Source organism: Saccostrea cucullata, unplaced genomic scaffold (assembly GCF_032062105.1).
Source record: "Saccostrea cucullata isolate Sc308-1 unplaced genomic scaffold, CSIRO_AGI_Scuc_v1 ctg1239, whole genome shotgun sequence".
In the NCBI taxonomy this organism is placed as follows: Eukaryota; Metazoa; Mollusca; class Bivalvia; order Ostreida; family Ostreidae; genus Saccostrea; species Saccostrea cuccullata.
Window position 1 is genome coordinate 152,406 of NW_026923555.1, and position 23,146 is coordinate 175,551.

The 23,146-nt window shown below is 30.8% G+C and overlaps 2 protein-coding genes across 2 annotated transcripts; one reads left to right on the forward strand and one right to left on the reverse strand.

The window, feature by feature from the left end:
* The first annotated feature begins 71 nt into the window (after positions 1–71).
* LOC134264309 (uncharacterized) lies at positions 72–8,680 on the forward strand. Its single transcript, XM_062746608.1, has 6 exons — positions 72–287; positions 595–714; positions 2,954–3,074; positions 7,575–7,684; positions 8,221–8,271; positions 8,625–8,680. Exons 1-6 carry the CDS (start codon positions 74–76, stop codon positions 8,678–8,680), a joined length of 672 nt encoding a protein of 223 aa, XP_062602592.1. The 5' UTR covers positions 72–73.
* A 12,005-nt stretch (positions 8,681–20,685) lies between these two features.
* Positions 20,686–22,251, reverse strand: LOC134264310 (uncharacterized). The gene is made up of 4 exons (XM_062746609.1): positions 22,247–22,251; positions 21,757–21,815; positions 21,014–21,154; positions 20,686–20,926 (listed from the first exon to the last, which is right to left on the reverse strand). Exons 1-4 carry the CDS (start codon positions 22,249–22,251, stop codon positions 20,703–20,705), a joined length of 429 nt encoding a protein of 142 aa, XP_062602593.1. The 3' UTR covers positions 20,686–20,702.
* Positions 22,252–23,146: the final 895 nt, after the last annotated feature.

Genomic DNA, 23,146 nt, shown 5'->3' on the forward strand with positions numbered 1-23,146 from the left:
TGAAGATATAGAGATAGTTCGCTAACTTTTAGATTACCCCTTTTATATACATAAAATATTTTATTTTTAGACTATGTCTTTGAAGTCACAGAAGACTGTTTTAGTCACGGTGGTAGAGCATTGTCCTGCCAATCATGATGAATGGAAAATCGCATCTGATAGAAAAAAATGTCAGGAAATATCTGACATAATATTTGATGAAGAAAGTCCTGTGTACCATTGTGTTCCAAGTTATAATACAAAGAAATTTTATGAATTGTGTGCCGGAGTCCGACATATCGCTTTTGGTAAGATATTAAAAAAAAAAATACCCAATTAAAGAAACAGAGGTAGTAGAACTCAAAGATGGTGAAAGATTATCGTAAAAAAACCGTCTTGCTTTTGTTTGAAATAAATTATACTTTTACTGTGTACATATTAAAAAAATAATGATGTTGAAGAAACGTCACTAATTCATGCATTTTGTTGTCTTTAGTATTTTTCATCACGTTTTGGTTCAAAAGTGTATAGGGATCAGTTAGATACGAGAAGTACTAATATATATGTGACATAATGATGAACAAATATCATATTTAATGAAAACAATTTTTGCAGGTTACTGTGTAGAGTATAATATCTTTTCCAAGAAGGTGCAGGAGAAAAATGAAAAAAGATGTTTAAACTTTACAGATCATCCATGTCCAATGTACTATCCGTCCAACGAAATATATAAATGTAAGTTTAAAGAATGCTGTATCAGGCATTTTTTTTGTATACGTAATGTATTCTATGAATATCAGTGCAAATTATAGAAAACTTCCAAGGTTATTTTTCAAGTCATAGTATTCAGGGTATTTTTAGATGTCTTTAGAAATTGTATAATTCTAATACTGTTCACAGTGGATATTTTCGCCATTGTTTTTTTTTTTTTTGTCTCTTTCGTCCTGACCTTCATTAAACGAATTTAAAATGGGACAATTAAAAAAGAAAATACACGATAGTCTAGTCCTGATTTTTAAAAGATGGCTTGAAATAAGATTTTATATATTAAAGACAAATACTCCTTTTTTGTCCAGCATAATACTGAACCTATTTCGGTAAAGTTAAATCCGAAAAAAAGTATATTTGCCTCCATGAAAATTGAAAATGACGATTGAAAATGACTGACACTCATTTTTTTTTTTGTAAATCACCAGAGCCGAAGGGTCAAGTAAGCCTTTTTGATCACATTTTGTCCGTCGTCCGTTCAGCTGTCTAGCTGTTCGTCCGTCTGTAAACTTTTCACATTTTTGACTTCTTCTCAAGAACCACTGGGCTAATATTCACCAAACTTAGTACAAGGCATCCTTGGGTGAAAGGAATTTTAAATAGTTTTAATGAAGGGCCAAGTCCCCTCACGAAGGGAGATAATCAAAAAAAAGACAAAAATAGGTTTGGGTCATCAAAAAATCTCAAGAACCACTAGGCCAGAAAAACCGAAAAAGTTAATATGACAGTATCCTGGGGTAGTGTAGATTACATGTTGTTCAAATCATGATCCCTGGAAGTTGGGGGGGGGGGGTGGGGGGGGGGGCAAGAATTGCGAATCAAATTTTACATAGAAATATATAGAAAAAATGTTTGAAAATATTTTTCTCAAGAACCACTGGGCCAGAAAAGCTGAAACTAATTCGGGAGCATCCTGGGGTAGTGTAGATTCTAAATTGAACTAATCATGACCCTTGTTGGTTTGGCGGGGTCACAATGGAGAATCAAAGTTTAACATATATTATATATATATTATATTAACATATATTATTATATATGTATGTATATATATATATATATATATATATATATATATATATATATATATATATATATATATATATATATATATATATATATATATATATATATATATGAAAAAATCTGTAAAAATCTTCTCTAGAACCACTGGGCCAGAAAAGCTGAAACTAATATTGAAATATCCAGAAGTAGTGTAGATTCTTTATTGTTCTACATGTTGTTCTTTTAAAAATCTTCTTCTCAAGAAGCACAGGGCCAGAAAAGCTAAAACTTATATGGAAGCATCAAAGGGTGGTGTAGATTTCAAATTGTCTAAATTATACTCAGTTGGGTAGGGTCACAATATGTTTAACAAGGGGGATATGAGGTAAAGAACAGAATGATCATAGATTTTCAGGTGAGCATTGTAGCCCATGGGCCTTTTGTTCATATTTCTCTCAATTTTGTTTAAACAGGAGAAAAAAGGAGTATAATTTTTTAAACAAAACTATAACTTTGCGAATTTTAAATGGGGTAAAAATGTTTGCAAGTGTGAAAGGGAGAAAATACCAAAGAGCAAAAATAGTCATGTATCCAGTTCATGCATCCATTTTAACAATTCCATAATACTTTACTTCCACAATAATTTATTGTTTCAACATACTGTGGAAAATTTGCCAAAAAACTGATACATAAATATTGCTTACGTTTTATTTAATGACATATTTTAATTTCTTTAACTGTAATTTTGGCTTAAATTGAAAGCATTTTAATTCGACACCTGCGCAATCTGTAACACTTTGAAATTGACGTCAAATTTTTTTGTCTAATTCGACATCCTGTCTTTTCGACACACATGCAATTCGTCTCCCAGTGCATGTCGGATTAGACAGGTTTTGCTGTATTTTCCTACATAAATATACTAGCAAACAGTCAGTGACATATCTCATTAGAAAGTGTTGAAAACGAAATATCTGTGCATTTACGTGCCTGACATGAAAACGTGAACTAAATGTCTTTTTTTCTTATTCTTGCTGTATTTCAACTGAGTTTTCGAAGCAAAATTTGTTTGACATACACACCCGTAGATAATTTGCTTTATCAGTTAAAAAATATCTTGTAGGTTTGAATTCTCAGAGTAGTAAGAGAAAAAAAATAATAAATAGACAATTGTGTTTTTCATGATGCAAACTTATTACCTTTACAGACAGGGGGTGTTATGAATTTGGGAAAATAATACAAGCAGATAATGATCATAAAATGACCACCCGAAAGGATCGGATAAAAGACACAATACAAGAAACTACATGGGAATATGAAGAAAAAAGGTATAGAACAGTTATATCTTTGATACCAAAAGAAAAATTTTTCAGCATGCATCATAGATTTTTAATGTATTCAATTCCTTCAAAGTTTTAACTACCCACTTTAGCTGGGGCGCAGAGAGAATGGAGAACCAACAATGAGTGAAAGGTGAAATAACGCTGAAAGAGCCATGCCTTGTGTGCATATTTCATGTGAATATGGTGCCTTTTTCATGTTATGCTGTTGTTATTTCATAATAAAGCACTATGCACCTTCACATGAAATAATATAAAAAACACAATCTTATTATGAAATAACTTCATAAGTCATCTATGGCGTTCCATAGTGAACAATGAACATAATTTAGAGAACGATTAGTGAAAGTAGACCATAAAAGGAACACAAACTCCAGCAAATAGTTAAGGTGTAAATTAATTTTGTTATGTAATGATAATTCTATTGCTGAAATAATAATCTCTGGTTAAAGTTTAGAATTTATTTAAGTCCAAAAGTATAAAATCAAAAATAATATTTTTACACAAAATATTTCTTAAAGTGAGAGTGATCGTGAATTACAGACAAACTCTCGCACGTCTCATCTTTGACAAGTTCTCCCACATTTCATAAATGAACTGATGAAACAAGTTTAAAGACAGTAGTAAAGTTAGGGGAAAGCTCAATGACAATTTATAACACAGGAAACAATTTGAGTAAGCATAACATATTCAAAGAAACACCAATGTAAGATCCGACCATCTTACAGATAACAATTATGAAACACTTGCAACAGTGTAATTTCTGGAGATAAAAAAAATCAATATATTACAAATTCACAGTACATCAATTATAAGATTTCAACAATACCTATATCATTAGAACATCTAAGAAACTAACAAATTGTTTGTTTTTTTTTTTTTTTAAATATGCATTTTTACGCAAGTATATGACAAATGTTCGATAAAAGCTTGATAAACGATTTTGGTTTTTTTCTCCAAAATGTCTTAAATGTTTGCTTTCTCTTGTATTATGCAATTCTGTTGTCCTCTTTTTGAAGGTACACGTACAAATAGAATGATTTCATACTACACATTAAATATTATAAACAAATTGTGTAGATCAATAATTGCTAAATGACTCTGAGTGAAAAGTATAGGTCAAAATTTGAAGCTCTTTACGAGTAATTGGTGGCGTCTTTATCATCAGTGAAAATTCTCTAACGGCACGTTATTCAAATAAAACAAACAAAAAAAAATTTCTGTAACAGACCCTTCTTCTGGTTCATCATATTTATATTCATTAGAAATAATGCAAAAAACATTCTATAAATGGAAAAATTATATATATTACCCAAAGTGAAAGGGCATCAAGACTTTTACAAAGACCTATCTGAATTAAATTTGTTTAAAATGTCATATTTTGGTTCCATCTTTTTACCTCAATGTACTCTTTGAATCAAATTTATTGCTGTTTTTAAGAAGCATTTATAAGTAAAATTTCACAACTTTAAGGTACATGTATATCAATTGTCAGCTTTTTAAGAAAAGTTCACACAGAACCACTTTTCTAACCCAATTTATAAAATATCTAAATTCAACAACATGAATCGTTCAACATTCGATGAAAAAAAAAACGGTTCAAAAATCAACAGAGAAGCATGATTTATTGGGGACTATTTTTATGGTGGAAATTATTATATTATAATTATAATTACGCAGGGGGGATAAGGAAGCATACAAAATATTCTACCTTGACTAAATCAGTGCTATATTATGACGTCATAGTAGGCGAGATGACGTCAATTCTAGAACACAAGTGTTCGTTATATTGGTATTAAGAGATGTAATTTAACTCTAGAAAATAAATAGAAACGTGTTAAAATTAACAACAATGAAATATGCTTACTTTGTTATCCTGTAGTTTGTCATTTTGATTAAAATATACCACCGATGACGTCATATGTGTACATCAAGTAACTTTGGAATTGATTATGTCGTGTAAAGAGAATTTGGCTAAGACAGCATGTACAAAGATACTTAATATGGAGTTTAAAAAGCAAATATCGTGAATATCTTGTGAAATTCATATGGAGTAGAGTTAATAAAACGGGTATGCTAATTTATTTTCATTGATTTTATTCTCTTTCGAAAACAGTCAGCTATAACTTATCCCGGTCGGCCTTTCCTCTATCATTTGTGACAAAAATAATGCATTAGAATAACAGTAAGCTGCATATTTCAAAACATAAAATTTGTACAGATGGAAAGTTTGCCTCCTAAAATACTTGGAAAGTGCTGCTAGAATCACGAGTTAAACATGATTTTACGAAAAATCTCGGTTCATATGTAAAAAATTTAAAACATCGGGTAAGGTTTTGTGCGAATGTGCGGAATAATTATTTTACTGTCGGGACAGTGAAATTCTAGCAGCACTTTTTAGGCAAAATAGATATTTTTTCAACTACATCATTTACTCAAAGAAATTATTAAACTCCGGGGTATTGTTGTTCTGTTAGATTTTTTATTATGGAAAATTTCGCTATTAATAGAAATCACGTGATGCCGTGGTGTTGGTGCACGTCGTTGCGTTATACACTCTTTTATCTTTATGCAATAAATAATAATAGTTTACGTTTATCAGTGGTTTTGGTAAATTCTCAAACTTAATTTTCTTTAAAAATTCTAAATTTCCCGGAAAATGACTTATATGCTTCCTTAACATACCCGCGTACTGCTATGGTTACATCTGATAAAATATGATAAAGGTTAAGGTAATTAACCAAAGAATTAAAATTTTAGTGCAAAAAGGTTAACTTTATTGTACCGTATCATATAGGAATTTGTACAAGTATACTGACACCTATTTTCTATTCAATTTCTAGACATATTATATAAGTTCTAATCCAAAATATTTTTCTAAAAGAAACCGTGATTTAACAAATTTCACGAGTGACACAACTTAACTGTGTTTTGAATTTAAACTAAATTTCAGCTGTTTAAATACCTTATCTTTTTATTTAAATTGAAGTGGGGGAGGGGAGGTTAAGATAGTTTTGGCAAAGGCCTATTGTTCTTATAACCATGATCATTGTACACGTAATAACCAAATCAAATATGGCCGTGTGATTGGAAGCTGTTTAAATTATTGAATCCCCCATCGTTACTGAATAATCGAAGTTATATAATATATACATGTATATTACATATATATTTCTTGCTTTGTCCGTCTGTTTATGTCTGTTTGTCCGCAAATTTTCCAAATTCCTTGTGAACAAGCCCTTATTTTTGGGTAATGACGTATTTGATTTTTGACCTTAACCTTCATGTTTGATAACATTTTGAAAGAATTTATCCAACTAAAGTTGCCTTGGCAATAATTTTTGAAACAGTTGGTGTAAAGGCTTTTAAAAATAACGAGTAAAGGTATTTAAGGCCTAACAATTTGGCTTACTGAGACCACATGCTTCCTCTGGCAATCGAAGTTAATTGACTCTGCTTCGCTATGAATGTGAATGTCTCGACACGTACAGGTGTACTTGGTTTCTTCCAAGTCACAAGAATTTGAAAGAAGTTGTAGCCTAGTATCAATCCCTATCATTTCTAACTACCAACAACCATAGACTTAAAACTACTACAGTCATTGAATTATTACTAGATTACTAAATACTATATTTTATAATAATGATATAAAATTCTTCAATATATTTTGTTTTCGATCTTGTCTTTATGCCTTCATCATTAAAGATTTTTTGTCTTTCAACACATCAATCCAATTTTATCCTTAAGCTTCATAAAGACATTATGCAAATGAAACAATGGATTGTTCCGGGTAAAAGGTAACGAAATCGATCTTTGTGTAGTTTATCAGATTCGATTTTTTAAATAAAAACTATGCAAATGTCACAAATTAAAAAAAAAAACACATATGTGCTAGAAAATTCGTGTCTCTCCAAAATGTTTTTAAGCTATATATTTTTTATATCTTTTAAAAGCGGAGAAGATATAGATTTGAATTATATCAGTTTCTATTTCGAGTTAGTCAAGACGGAAATGGCAATTGTCATTTGCATTTTGAATTAGGGCCATTTTGAAAAAGACATGTACATATACATGTACAAGAGTCGTTCGAAAAGTTCATGGACTTCTCTCATATATGTATTTTTAAAATTATTTGACGTCATATCTTATCACAATTCGGAAGAAATATTTTAAAAATAAATTCAAGTTACTATAAAGCATAGAAACAAAAAAAATAACAATTACGCATGTTGAAAAGGGCATTTAAAATATGTCCAATAAGACCAGGTTGATACAAAGTCATATTGATATCCAGACATAATACTTTATTTTGAAGTCCTATCTATGTGTTTATCAAAACAATGTTGATTTTTTATTTTATTTTATTTATTTTTTTTTTTTTGGGGGGGGGGTATAGAAATAGACATTAACATGTCTAATGTTATTTTTTTTGTAATTTTTTTTTGAAAGTTTATATTTATTATTCACATAAACATCGTTTACTTTCAGGCTAGTGGGAAATGAGGTCAAGGTGACAATTTTTGTGGCAACGGTCTTAACTATGGTTTTTGTTTTAGCATTGGCTATCATTTTACTAAGAAAGAAATGCGCAAAAAGAGGTAAATCAATTTTCCAACACTTTCGTTTTATAAAATTTTGTACAAATGTAAAAAATAAAGAATGGATTTTCATATGATTATAGTTTGATTTAAATACGAAACCTTCTTTTAAAATCCTTTTGACAAAGATATAAGAGGAGTGAAATCATTCTCAGGATAGAATTATACTAATAAATTTAACTTTTGCTTTGAAAAAAATGAAAGGCTTTTAAATCTTCTATTTACTTCCAAAGATAATCGAAATTAAAAGAAAAAAAATCCTTAACAAAACTTTTTACATGTATAAGGTTACGAAAAAAAGGTTTCTATGAAAATAATTTCATTTACATAATAAATTAATTTTCTAAATTGGAAATAGTCGGATACAAAATAAATGATTACTACACATTAATTCATTTTCTTTCAATCTAAGGTTTCGAAAATAAAGAGAGCATAAATCTTTTGAAGAAAGAAGGTAGACAAGATTCTACTTTTATTCTATGTCAACAAATCTTACATTTACTTCTTGGATAATTATATATTTCTGTCTATCTAAGGTAGCGTAAATGAATCCATTGACGAAGAAAGCAGTCTTTTGAAGACAAAAGGTATATGTGATTTACCTTTTTGTTACTACCTATACATGTATACATGCAAAGACTGCAAGCTTGTACTATATTTAATTAAAGCTATTGTTATAATACAACCAATAATTAAATCTTTTCATCATAATAATTTGATTATAATAAAGAACATTTATGAGCATAATTAATTTTTTTCAACATTCATATCATGCATTGGCAGATAAATTGATTATTATAGAAAAATCAGATTTCTTGCATGCTACGCATTAAATTGGCTTTTTTGTAAGAAATCAATAACTGGGTCATGAAAATAATTACAAACGATCCCATATTTAGAAAATATGTGCAGTAAATATTATATTTGAAATCAAATTCAGTCATTAATGGATACAAGTATGTAAATGTACCTCTACGAAGTGTAAATGACAGCTAGTTGGCATTAAATACAAACGAAAATCGTCGATGAGAATTTAAATGTGGGGATGAGTTTTCACCAACAATCAGGCTTGATATTGATGTAGAATCTAAATATGTTTTTTTGTCCCACGCTGGAAGGGGGTATCAATTTCGATTTTTACGCCCGTCCATCTGTCCGTATGTCAGAATCTGGAGAAAATACGCGCTTTTTCTGTATAATTGTAAACAGCTGCTCCCTATGGACCAAGGAAAGATGTCTATTGATTTTGAATTGAAAAGATCAAAAGTCAAGGTCATAAACTTTAGTGAAATATTTTGTCTGTTTAACACGTTCATTTACGCGCGATATCTTGAGAAGCCTTTGAGCTATTACAATGATATTTTATATCACAACTCCTGAAGAACCTTACTCATTCTTAGGTAAGAAGGTCATGGGTCAGGTTAAAAAAGCCAATGTGTGTGTAAAACATTCCTTTCTTCGCAGTACATGTATATAAAGAAGTTTAAGATTTTCTTTAAGGTTTACCATTAAAGAAAGGCTTGGGAGGTTTTACATTTTAACATAGTTCGATAGTCATTATAATTACGAGTAAAATGATATACAGCACAGTTACTATCTCTTTCGCTGACTAGAGATATTACTAAAAATAGCTTAGTTTACACCTGAGAGCTCGCACTGAAAATCTCTGTATACCGGAAGTGACGTGTGTGACGTCACAAGTGTGACTTGCAGAATAAGTATATATAAGTTAATCATCAACACCGTCACCTTTGGCGCAACCCTCAGAGGTTTGAAAACTGCAAGACGCAATAAAATGTGAAGATAATAAGCAGTGGTCATTTTCAAAACTAATTTGATGTCCTGTTTTCGTTGCCTACAGGTCTTGTAAAATTTTAAAATCAAACGCATGCAGGCAGTACGTTAGTTTCATTTTTTGATTTCTAATCCGATTTTTTTTCTTTATTCTCTCTTAATTTTTTTGAGTAATTTATTTTCTGTTTCGATCAGTTTTCCTACTCCATTTTTGTTCTTACACATTTAATTTACTAAAAATTTCTTTTTTTTAATTCGACCATAACCTTTAAAGCGGTGGTACAAGCACCACAACCCCCCTTCTAAAAAAAAAACATCGCTCATATATTTGATCAATTAAATTGTAATGAAGTGCCGGATCATTGTTTTGAAGTTCACATCATCGGTAAAGTGCATGTTGTAGATTTTTTTTTTTCCAAACCTCTTTTTTTCCGTATTCTTTTTCAATCATTGATGTTATTATCAGAAGATCATAATAATTTGACATTTGGAAGCTGTTCACCCCTTTCTTAGTATTGCCGTAACCCTATCTCAATTTACTTTGCGATTGTATTTAATCACTGCTTATATTTACGCTTGTGAACTCTTAATAATATTGTCTGTTGAAATTCTTTTTTTATCTCTGTAAATTAACCTTTTATAAAGCCATTTCATAAAGCATATGATTTTAATTTTTTTTTCAATCAGGAATGAAATAAATTTCGACATTTTTATTTTAAGATTTACCCACCCTGTCATAACCTGACTATAAAAATGAAAAGAATGAAAAGTTAAATAGGATTTAAAAAAAAAAATTAACTACGTTTTTTAAATAAAATCCTACAATCGTCATTAATTTGTGACTTTATTAAGTCTATTGGGGGGGGGGGGAGTGTTATGGCGTATACACATCACTCGGAGCTTCTTGCATGTCTCGTATATTTATTTGAGTGGAGTGTAGCGGAGTAAGCCGAGGATTGCCGGTTGTGCACATTATGCCAAAATGATCTTTCTATCACAAATAATTGAAGTTTTTGCTTGCAGTCACATGCGGAAATTTTACCGAGAACAGTGTGTATATGGATTTTCAGGGGCGAGGTGCATTTCACATCGTCTGTAGTTCTATACATCAATTGTCTTGTTCTCATTGGCACTGAATACGAATTTAATTGATTATTTAATTTACATAAATATAACTGTCTAACTTCCATATTACAGTAATGTTTAGATTGGACATCTACAAGGTAGAATGTCGATCATCCGGTACCCTTGACTTGTTCAATATTGAATAAAATATTGCATGAAACAACGTACAAACTCGTGAATAATGTGACACATAAAAACAGATTATACCTACATATCAATTATATTTTAACAATTTTATTAAACTCACTATACTCTGAAAGTCGAATTTAGCATCTGACTTTGAATTGAATGCGTTGCATCAAGCCTAGATATATACGTAACCTTAAACAAATTAAATTCCTCAATACTTTAACATGAGAATTAAAGCATTTTTTTCTCTTCACAAAATTGTAAAACATACAAATTTAATCTTTTAAAATCAATTTATACAACTGCAAGCAACGAAGTAACGTGCCTTTGATCTAAATTAATTTTAAAAAGTCATGCATCCAGTTTTACTGGAGGGGGTGGGGTCATTTGTTAAAAAAAAAAAAAAGATCGACAATGAAAAAATATTCTAAAACTTAAAACTAGAAAAAGAGTGGGCTCCCACAACAAATGAAAAGAATAAACGCAAAATTAAAATCAGTAGGGACTAACATTATTGATGCTTTCAGCTGTTTAGGCCTTTATATGTTAAAGTTTTTTTTTTTTTTTTTTTTTGGGGGGGGGGGGGTACTCAGTAAATAGGTAATGTGTCGAATTGTGTTTTTATTAAATATATATTTTTAAAATAATGATTTAAAATGCTACTTGTGAATATTTTCTATCGTTTTACTTATATACCAATCAATAGTATGCAAACGATTTGCTTCCTCAGGTTCCGCATCGTTTATGGTCGATTCTTCTTCGTCTGACGGTTCACTAGCCTAGGGATCAAAACGAGAGGGTTCTACTCCCACATTTTCTATATTATTCCATAGCAATGAATCCTCATCAAAACATGACAAGAAAGTTCTAACAAATCTTCCTCTACTGGACTATCAAAATTATCAGAAACCGCGTTTTCTGTCTATCAGTTGAGGGAAGCGAGACACACTTGTGACGTCATTTAACTTGATTGCATTTAAACCGGAAGTGACATTGTCAAGGATTGTCGATCGTTTTCACAGGTGCAAATGCAGACGTTCAACGCTGATTATCTTTGAAACGGCGGGACCGATTTTAGTCGGATTTTCGCCAAAATGTTTTCTGAAACAGGTAAAGTGAATTACGTTGATGAGTAAAAGTACCGTGGCCTATCTTTAAAGAACAAGATATGGTTTCCGTCCAAATATTGCCCTGTGAATTTCTAAAAGAAAAAAAAAACAGGTGTAAAAGATGGAAATTCATTCTTTCTAAATCAGAATTCCATGCAGAAAAATCCTACGCGGGTATGTTAAGGAAGCATATAAGTCATTTTTCGGGAAATTTAGACTTTTTTAAAGAAAATTAAGTTTGATAATTTACCAAAATCGCTGATAAACGCAAGCTATTATTATCTGATGCATAAAGATAAAAGAGTGTCTAACGCAATGACGTACACCACCACCACGGCATCACGTGACTTCTATTAATAATATTAAAAGCTAACAGAACAACAATACCCAGGAGATTGATAATTTCTTTGAGTAAATAATATTTTGCCTAAAAAGTGCTGCTAGAATCCAACTGTCCAATTAGTAAAATAATTATTCCACACATTCGCAAGAAACCTTACCTGATGTTTTGAATTTTTTACATATGAACCCTGATTTTTCATAAAACCATGCTTAACTCGGGATTCTAGCAGCACTTTCGAAGTATTTTAGGAGGCAAACTTTCAATACGTACAAGTTTTATGTTTTGAAATATTCAGCTTATTGTTGTTCTGTTGCATTAATTTTGTCACAAATGACAGAGGAAAGGCCGACCGGGATACATATATACCTGACTGTCTTCGAAAGAGAATAAAATCGATGAAAATAAATTAGCATACCTGTTTTATTAACTGAACTCCATATGAATATCACAAGATATTAACAATATTTGCGGTTAAACTCCATTTCACGTGTCTTCGTACATGCCGTATTAGCCAAATTCTCTTTACACGGCATGATCAATTCCCAAGTTACTTAATGTACACATATGACGTCATCGGTGGTAGATTTTAATTAAAATGACAGAATTCTGAATTACAAAATAAGAGCATTTTATTTTTGACAATGTTTACACGTTTCTATTCATTTTCTAGAGTTAAATAACAGCTCTAAATACCAATATTACGAAAACTTGTGTTTTAAAATTGACGTTATCTCGCCTACTAAGACGTCATAATGTTGCACTCATTTAGTCAAGGTAGAATATTTTGTATGCTTCCTTATTCCCCCTGCGTACAAATCATTTTCTCACATGTGTTTTAAATGCTAATTATGACGTCAGAAACATGTGTATCTTTCTGCATTTTCTTAAAAAAATGTAGAAGACACCAGTTTTCAATGGAATTTTCTATACAAATGTCCACAGGCATCTCCCACAAAGATTTTTAGATATGTTATTTTTTTTTTACTTTTGCACAGAATATCAAAAAATTAAAGTGAGCGACCTCTGTGGACACAATTTCCTAATGGAAAATTACCCTTGAAAAGATCCGTTTTGAAGCTTTTTCTAGTTAAAATAGAGAAAAGTGTCACTTAAGTCATATTTGCAGAATGGTTATTCTTCATACCATAATCTTTCCTGATTTATCACGTCATATATGCTTAACTAATATTTGAGCCAGTTGCAAAACTTTTTTGATATCATTACATTTTCAGGGCACAATAAAACTAAAATCTTATCTTCTTTATACCATAACTCCCGCTCGACTAAAAGTACCCTCTTTGACCCACCTCCTAGATCCTTTCATTTTCTACTTTTCTTCTCTCTACTTTAGGGGAATGGATATTCTCTAAATTACTTACATACACATTTATTTCTCCTATTTGTACAAATTTTAGAAATAATGAGGATTGTTGATTGATTATATATTGTTTAACGTCCCTCTCGAGAATTATTCACTCCTATGGAGACGCCTAAATAACGAGGAAGAAAACAATGAATATCCGCAATTTTGAATCCCCAGTTTGACCTCTTCAGCGCTGTGTTCAGGAAGATTAGCATATGTTTTTCTTTCTTACTTAGCAAATCTAATTCATAAATCAATGCAAAGCCAAAAAAATATTTTCAGTTAGATTTTTTTTTCTATAAATCAGAACAGTCACTAATACCAAATGCATGCTATCTTTCAGAAAATTTCCCATCTGATCAAGAAGAGGATATTCAGAATAGCTTCAATTATTCAGAGTCACACTACAAACTACAAATAACACGGCATAGAGTTGATATTTCTAACACAAAAATTGTAATTGAAAGACAAAATAATATTTCTCTGCTACTGATACAGCCAAGTCAGTCTACAGTTCAGATGAAAATTTTTACCTTATTTCTGGAGGGTAAAATCACAATGCGGGAGTCAACTGCTCAACAAGATGCACAGAATATTTTACGGCCGCAAATCATTATTGATTTTCGTCATTTAAATGAAAGAAAATGCTCGGCATTTTTTGATGAATTCATGGAATTAGTTACTACTATTAAAATATCAGGATGTGTACCGTTGCAGTTCAAGAAAATCATCAGATCCCGTCTACTATCTGCAAAATCGAAAAAAGGAGTTCTCAGTCAACGTATAATTTTTCATTCATTTCAAGCATTCTTTTGTTGTCTTGACCTGTTTCATGGTTCTGGCCATCTTGATATTTTTGACCTCATTTTACAGACGCAGGATCTACTTAAAAATAGAATTACAAAGTGAAATGTAGCCCTTGGGTGATAGAAATGAACATAAAGTCTGCTTAATGCTATTGTTTAATTATAACTTTTACCCCATGATATACTGTTTTATAAATCGTTTTAAACTGTACACTATGAAATTACTTATATAGAATTAAGGTAGGACCAAATAGATAAGTCACATTTTTCCTCAAATTCAATTTTTATGAAACTTTGATATTTTGTTCTTGGATACAAAATCTCTCTTTATATATCATATAAAAAGAAATTTAACCGCACGTTTTTTGCCCACATAGTCTGAAATATGGCCTATCAGACCCCTGTAAGAAGATTATGAAATCAGACATTCGACTTGAGAATGAGCTTTATTTTAGAATTTTCTATTTATCTATCGCAAATTTGTGTGAAACTTTTCATAAAGATAACCTTTTTGTTACTTTAAATCAGTAAGTCACATTAATACTGGAAAATTTGGATAAAATATTAAGTAAAATAGAACATACATTGTGTCAGAAACTAAAAATTCCCATGTAAATATCCAACAGTTTAAGTTATCTTAAAAGAAAATGTATAATTCAATTTTTACAAAAAATCAACAGAATGATTCAAATGGGTCCTAGAATAAAATGTGTAAAAATAAAGAAAATTGAACCGATGGTTTCAGATATTTTGGAGATAAAAAAAAATCAATGACAAAAAAAATTTAAAGATTCAGTAGATGACGTCACAATATTTGACCTTTGACCTCTTGATATGACCTTGACCTTTGTAGTATATATAAAGAATAAAGACTCCTTTTATGTGTGTCCAAATATCACCTCTCTTTTATTTATGGAACAAAAGATGCACTGCATTTTATAACAGACTGTTACATGCTAGTTTATTGCACTTAGATAGCATAAACACATTCCAAAATGTAAGCTCCCATGTGACCAATATATAGGTTTCTCTGATTTTTTCACAAAATATAACGCAAATATGCCAAAACTTATTATTTTTCTTTCAGAGATCATTCATTGCTGTCATTATAGTAATATTATTCTTTTTTCCTCCAGTACTTATTAAGAAATGGGTTAAAATAGAATCCACGAGTGTTTTGTCCTACCTTAAATTTGGTTTACTTTCCGCTGTTTGGAGGTACGTATAGTCCAATACTACACGTATAAATTACTACATTTCATTTTCTTATGGAATTAAATCCCCCAAAATCCATTGTTTTAACAAAACCTCGAAAATTCCAACTAAAGAAAATCTATGATTATATATTATTTTCATGTATCTTTTTGATGAAACGAAATGCTAATACATTGTACTTGATTTCACGATTACGTAGCAGAACTCTTTGGCGATGGAGGTAAGAAACGTTTATTGGATAAGGCATATGTGCTATTGAATAGAATGCAAGTAGAATGTATATGTACAGATAAAGTTGATTACATCTATCTTGCTAAACAATCGCAGAGCCACCCTAATCAATTTTGCAGAGGAACTAATCCTACAATGTCATATTTTTAACGATTTCTTTTAACTAAACGGACTTTTCTCATTGAATTTTCATTTAATATCGTTTCATTTTAAAGCTGAAAAAATTATTCTTAACTTTCCTTATCTGATAATCTACTTTTTTGAGTTCAATCCTTAAAAATAAATTGTTCTTTCGGCATAAAAATGTTCCAATCATTAGATTTTCACTACTGTAAACAATGTCATGTGCCCCAAAAATCTTTGATATCTTGATAAAATTTTGATAAAGATACTAAGAAACTTTATCAAAAGATATTAAAAAAAATAAATAAATTTGCCTTACATTTAAATATGTTATTATTGTAGCATAAAAAGTCATCGTAAATGTTTTGAAAAAGAGTTATAAAAGTGTGTAATAAACATCAACAGCCAGATTTCTTGTTTTTATTTTTCACAAGAATAGCTTACTCTATTGAGAGGCCATTCCGTAAATAACGGGAGTCTTTTAGATAACCTTTGCTATTTTTATTTGTCCATCGTCCTTCACCTTCAAATTCCATTAACGTTTGAAGACATTTTATCTTTTTCATGTAAGTGCTGGATTTGTTACAAACAATTCGAATTAAAAAAAATGGTGAACGGAAAATTTATGAATTTCTATATCCCTTTTACCTCTGGAATAAGGGTTGGGAAACCATTAAAATAACCGAAATCTAAGAAACTAACTACATTGAATTAAAAGCATGAAACGACCTTGTTTTTAATAAGCATTTAATCCTCACAATGGTTAAATTGATTACCTGACTTCATAAATAATGAAATATTTTGATTCTTCAAAAATATTCCCCTTTACCATTAGAAAATCAACTTATTGCAAAGTAACTATACATGTAAGCCAGCTGGTTTTTTTTGTTATAGTCGATTTCGTGGTGGTAGTGGGTATATCTATTATATATACAGGTACATATATGAAAGTACATTGATTCGGTCTACCAACTTTTCCCATCTGCTTTTAGAAATATACACGTATACAGCAGTTTTGATAAGCCTGTTTCAAAATTATGAGTAACTGTCGGGTCAGTAGTTCAGTTTTATAACGAAGCTCTATTGAATATATGAGTAAAGGGCATTATTCCTTCAGACATATTTCCTTTTTGAGCATTTAGCAAGTCAATTCACCATGAAACGGGTATGGATATGATGAATAGTGATGTTTCTTTTAAAGGTTTTCGCATTTCATGCCCTATTTGACAAGGATATTGTTGTAAAACAGCGTCTAATGATTATATTGGATTACATAAATTCTCTGTAATTGTTCTTCTCTCGTCCTAATTATAAGCAAACAAAGTTTAAAGTTATGAACATAGACGCATTCGATCCTCCAAAGAACTAATTACGTTACGTATTACTTTTGGAAAGTAATAAGTATATATATATTTACTTTCACTTTCATTATTCTTATTTAAAACAAAATGCGTGTTTGTGAACACTGATTCTCGCTCGTAAGGCAGTTAATGGCGAAGAATACAAGCTAAGATCCAAGGTACGGTACAAAGCCCAAAATTGTTGTTATCCAGATTAAGGTCTTTTCACAAGGAATACAAATGAAAACCCTAAGTGTTCAGAACATACATCTATAAATAAAGTTTTTTTTAAGTGGGTCAAACAGTAAGGTCAAGATAAAAACGCCAAAAACATATATACCAATTGAAAAATCTAGTCACAATATATACACATGTGAAGTACGTTTGTACGAATGTCCGAACACAAACTGTTCAAAAGTTAAGGAGAAGATTAAATTTAGATATTTTTTGAGACAAAGTCAAGAAGTCAAACTTGTGGCACCAAAAGCAATGTCTTGTCACAGGGAATACGAATGTGAAATATGGAATCGATAGTCCCGCCCAAGCAAAAGGAATATGCAAGTTTAAAGTATTTTTAGACCGACAGACAGATGGACGAACGGAGAGGGCAAAAACTATAAACACCGGAATCTTCGACTAAAGGGGCGTAAAACTGATTTTTTTTTTTTTACATATTTTGCTCTACATATTTTGCTCATGTAAAGTTCGCTATAGCTGTAAAATATGTCCTTGTTTTATTTACTTTTTTTCTATCAGGCACATGAAGGCAAATTTGGGACTTTGTGCACTGTATTGGACTTTAGAGGACATTTCTTTTTTATTACAGACACAAAAGTACTGAAATGCGTGTAATAACTTCTTATGATGTATTTCTGCTTTAAATTTCACCATGCTTTCAAATTCCCTACATCGACTTTCATCAAAACAATAGCGTCCGATTCAAATGGATAGTAGCTTTGAGTATGAAATAATACCTATTCTTAAGGTATATGTTAGCAGTTGAGATTTCATACGTGAACCGGAACGGGTACGTATAGTAATTACCTAAATTCTGCGCGCATTATGGGATCAATTTTAGCGATGACAAGTTTTCTACAAGTTCTTAGAACTTGTAGAATAGCCTTTTCGCGTACATACAAGTGTACGTGAAGAATAATAATACATGTATATGTGTGAAAATGCGATTGTTTTACATTATTTAGGATGTTTAGTTTCATGAGCATCTATTTTAATCAAGATTTGCTAATTACCTACAATCAAACTGACGTCAAAAACGTCTAAATAGTTGGAACAGAGAAACCGATCGTGGTGTTTACGTACACATACATGTTACGATTCATAAAAATCTTAACAGACAAATTAAAAAAAAAAACATGTGAAAACGAACGCCAAAGTATATGCACAAATACATGTAAACGTACGCTTACAAGTTCAACATCTCGGCCTCTATGTTTTTTTTTTATTTATGATTTGAAAAGAAAATTGAGACATTGATAGGAATACCAAAACATGTATCTTTCATTATCTCCCCCTGAAATTAATAAATAGAGGTTGACTTACAAAAATACAGTCACACCTATTTAACTGAATATGAATCGTTGATTATTAAATCATGCATATCACGTAATATATTATTATAATTAAAAATATTATGTTTTAAGATAGAAATTTTCAAAATTTGAAAAAAATGAGTATATATATTTTTAGATAATATGTTCTAATCGTTTTTTTCTAATATTGCCAAAAATAAAATATGAATTAATATTTTCAACTTAGTGAAGATACTATACATCACGTGGCTTATGTTTCAATGTTCCTGTTTAAGAAGAAGGAATGGTTTCCATACAAATTTTGCCCTGTGATTTTTCTAAAAAAATGAAACTGGTGTAAAAGTTGAAAACTCACGCTTTTTAAATAATCGAAATTCAATGCAGAAAAACCATACAAGTCATTTTTCTCACATGTGTTTTTAAATGCTAATTATGACGTCATAAACATGTGCATTTTCCCGTATTTTCTTAAAAAGTTGCAGAAGACACCAATTTTCAATGGAATTTTCTTTCAGATAACATGGTCCACAGGCATCGCCCACAAAGATTTTGAGATATGTGATTTGTTATTGAATTTTGCACAAAATATAAAAAAATTAACGTGGGCGACGGCTGTAGACACTGTTTTCTAAAGGAAAATCACCCTTGAAATGTGCAATTTTGAGGCTTTTTCGGTTGAAAATAGAGAAATGCTTCACATTAATGAAGTCATATTTGCAGAATGGTAAACCTTCATGCCATATTTTTTCCTGATTTATCAGTCATTTATTTAACTAATATTTAAGCCAGTTTCAAAACTTTTTGATGTCATTACATTTTTAGGGCACAATAAAGCTAAAACCATACTTTCTTCTTTCCCCTCCTTCTGGAATGTCAAATAATCAATACATGTTTTATTCGTCAAAATCTAATTTTGTATAATTAAAACCTCGTGACAGATTTATAATTATTTTTAATTTGTCATTAATGAATTAATAAATTATCATTGATGAAGCAATGAAACTAATAAACAGATAATTGTTCTTTTCTTCTTTTCCTAATGACCTTGATCTATATAGATGTATGGTTACACCGCTAAAATTAGATCGGCAAGTTGTGAGCATTCTTATATATAAATATTTACATTCGCTTGTGTTTGTCTACTAAGCAAACTGTGAAATCGATTTGGAAACCGTTTTCGTATATTTTAACTCGTAGAAATATACACCGAGAGCGCTTCATGAAAAATATGCCTATGTGCAAGTCTGTGTGTTTTACACACCATTACATCACACAAAACTTAAAAACATTTGTTAAAAAAAATATTTTTGTACACTGCTGTAAATTCACATATTTTTGTGGGGTCAAATTTTCGATGTTTGAGGAAAATATGCATATGAAATTTATTACAGTGTACTTTGTGATGTTCATAAATACGTGAGACTCTCAATTCCTCGAAAACAACGAAAATTGAATCCCCACAACAATTAGTGATTTCAAAGTTCCTCGAAAATATAAATTGATCTATGGAACTGACACTACAATGTTGTGTGTAATTTTTATTTTAAAAAAATTAATATGGAAAGGAATTGCGGATTTATGTAAAATATCCAAAAATGAAATTTAGGGTCTAGGGTCGCACATTCAAACCATTTGTTTTACTCTTTACGACGCTAAAACTGAAAGCTTTCAAATGTATTCCAATTGCGTTTGAACATTAAAAGATAACAAGAAATGCTTTATATTGTTTAATGATATCCACTTTATTTTTTTTATTTCGATAGATAGAATATTACTTTTTGTGTTTTAAATATCATTTTTCATTAATTTTATTTTTTTTCTTCTCATACACACTTAGAAAAATATATGCAATCCAAACAATATTTTTTCAGCATGTGTGTGCACTAGATTTCATTTTTTCTCACAAGTGTTACCTCGACCATTTTCTAAGTCCAACATTTCAATTTTTGAAGGACTGTCTGCTTTCCTGAGTTTTGGAAAGATCTTCAAGCCGATGTAAACGAGAAAAAGCATTGTGGAAAATAAAGCAAGCGACAAAAGACCAAAAGACATGAATGAGTTGATTGACATAGTTGGAGTCTTTACGAAACCTTCTGTAGAGTATCCTGTAGTGTCTAAAAAATAAAACAAAACATCCAAAGTATATATAACCTCCACCAATTGCAGGGTAAAAATGTATTTCGGTATTTTACAAAATTTACCGTTCTCTAACTTACAACCGTGAATATGATTGCAAGTATCGTTGTTGCACTTTTGTTTACATAATGACTGGCACTTTCTTCCAAAAGTTCCAAATGGACAGGGTATCGAACAAGCGGGACCATAGTAACCTATATTACACTCTGTAAAAAAGATCAGCTGAAATTTTTTTACTAACAACCTTTAAAAGTATTATAGTTCAAGCATGTGAGGGATTCAAAAGAGAAATTAATTTTAGTGATACTTTTTGCATTTGCTGACATTTATTTTCATTATGAAATCTACCCGCCAGTTTTATCCAGTGGCTGTAAATTGCGTAGCTCTTTTATTAATTTGAACCTTTTTTCTCCTCCAAAGAGATTTATCCCACTAATAGCACTGGATAGTTGTGTGATAGATAGTAGATTAAAAACCATTCAGTAAATCTCTTTCATGCATTTATTTTATACAGAAGAAAATTTTGAGCATATATTTGTCAACTACTATGGGAAATATGCCAAAGTATCATTTATGATATTTTCTAATCATATTTATTTCCACATCAAATCGGCATATGATATATACGAATATAGATATCTTGTTAATCGTTGTACATGTAATAACATTTAAGTTGACATACAAAAATTACATTGTTCAGTGATGAAACTGGTTTGAAGAGTATTTAAATAAAATGTCAAGGAGCTCTTTTAAAAAGTTCCATTTGTTACCTGATGATAATTTAGTTCAAAATGTAAAAGGTATTCACCAGAGCAAATCTTCCTTTTTGCGTCCCACAAAAACCCGTCACAGCATTTATGTGGTTTACTACATATAAATGTGATATGATTTAAGTCATAACATCAACCATAATTACCTCTGCCTTCTTGATAATGATTATACAAATCACTAGTGTTTCACACAAATTATTACCCTTCGCAGTTATTGTTCCCGAAAGATAGGTCAAATATAAAAATGTTGAAAATGATAACAATAATGAAAAATTGCAATGGACATTTTTTCAACATACTCCTAAACTTTTGTGAGATTTCACTTTGAAAGTGTTATTTCCTGTTTTTGTGTTTTATTGGGATTTCCGAAAAACACCATTCGTGAACAGTCATGTTTAGTTACATTTATTTCCGCAAAAAGAATTTGAATATTCATTCTTTTTTTTCATAATATTAACTTTTTGGCTTAATATTATCTTTTTTTTTCTTAATCTTTTGAAATTGGTCATAATAATCTTTTGTCAGTACCGCATCTCCCTCAATATCAAAAGTTCTTGATGAATGGAAAAAATAATCTTAGAGAAAACTAGAGAAAAAAGACAAAAGGGTGTGAAAGCGAATTGGAATTAAATGAGATTACATATAAAAAGACACGACATTTTTTTATAAGCCATACAAATTTTCCAACTCTTTGAGTATATAATTGTTTTGTTTTTAGTGAAAGACTTGGATATACATGTATACATGTGTAAACATACAAAAGCATACTCCTGTGTATGTATGTTGCAAGTGATATAACATTTCAGAAGCAAATAAAAAAAAGTATCATCATCAATACACTTAATTGACGACTTTTTCCTTTTTCCGATCATGACAAGGATCACAAGGTGATTGTGACCAGTCGGCAGGGAATGCTTGCTCATTCATGGCACCTGATCCCATCTCTGATGTTTCGGAGGTTTGTGTTTCCTCTGCTGCTATTTTGTACTGTTTTATGGACTTTTAATCTTGATTACTTTCATTTCGGGTTCTGCTCAATGGGATTGATTGATTGTATACTGTTTAACGTCACTCTCCAGAATATTTCACTGATATGGAGACGTCACCAATGCCGGTAAAGGGCTGTAAACTTGAGCCTTTGCTCGAGGAGGGAGGGATCTTTATCATGCAACGCCTGCTGTAACACGGGGCTTCGGTTTATACGGTCTCATCCGAAGGACCGCCCCATTTAGTAGCCTTTTACAACAAGAAGGGGTTACTGAGGACCTATTCTAACCCGGATCCCCACGGGGTCTGCTTGATGGGGATCGAACTGATTTTGAAGATGTTTATATTTCCTTGTTGGGCAGAGATATCAAAATGTCGCGGTAAAATTGACCATAACCTCGCGTTTCCACTAATTTAATAAATTTGGAATTCAATCCCCAT

Excerpts from the sequence above, each read along its gene's own strand:
- LOC134264309 (XM_062746608.1), top strand. The coding sequence starts at position 74 with ATGTCTTTGAAGTCACAGAAGACTGTTTTAGTCACGGTGGTAGAGCAT. Across the intron at positions 3,075-7,574 it reads TGGGAATATGAAGAAAAAAG|GCTAGTGGGAAATGAGGTCA; the intron begins GTATAGAACAGT and ends GTTTACTTTCAG. Across the intron at positions 8,272-8,624 it reads CAGTCTTTTGAAGACAAAAG|TCATTAATGGATACAAGTAT; the intron begins GTATATGTGATT and ends AATCAAATTCAG.
- LOC134264310 (XM_062746609.1), bottom strand. Across the intron at positions 21,155-21,756 it reads AAAAAGGAAGATTTGCTCTG|AGTGTAATATAGGTTACTAT; the intron begins GTGAATACCTTT and ends TCTTTTTTACAG. Across the intron at positions 20,927-21,013 it reads CGGTTGTAAGTTAGAGAACG|ACACTACAGGATACTCTACA; the intron begins GTAAATTTTGTA and ends TTTATTTTTTAG.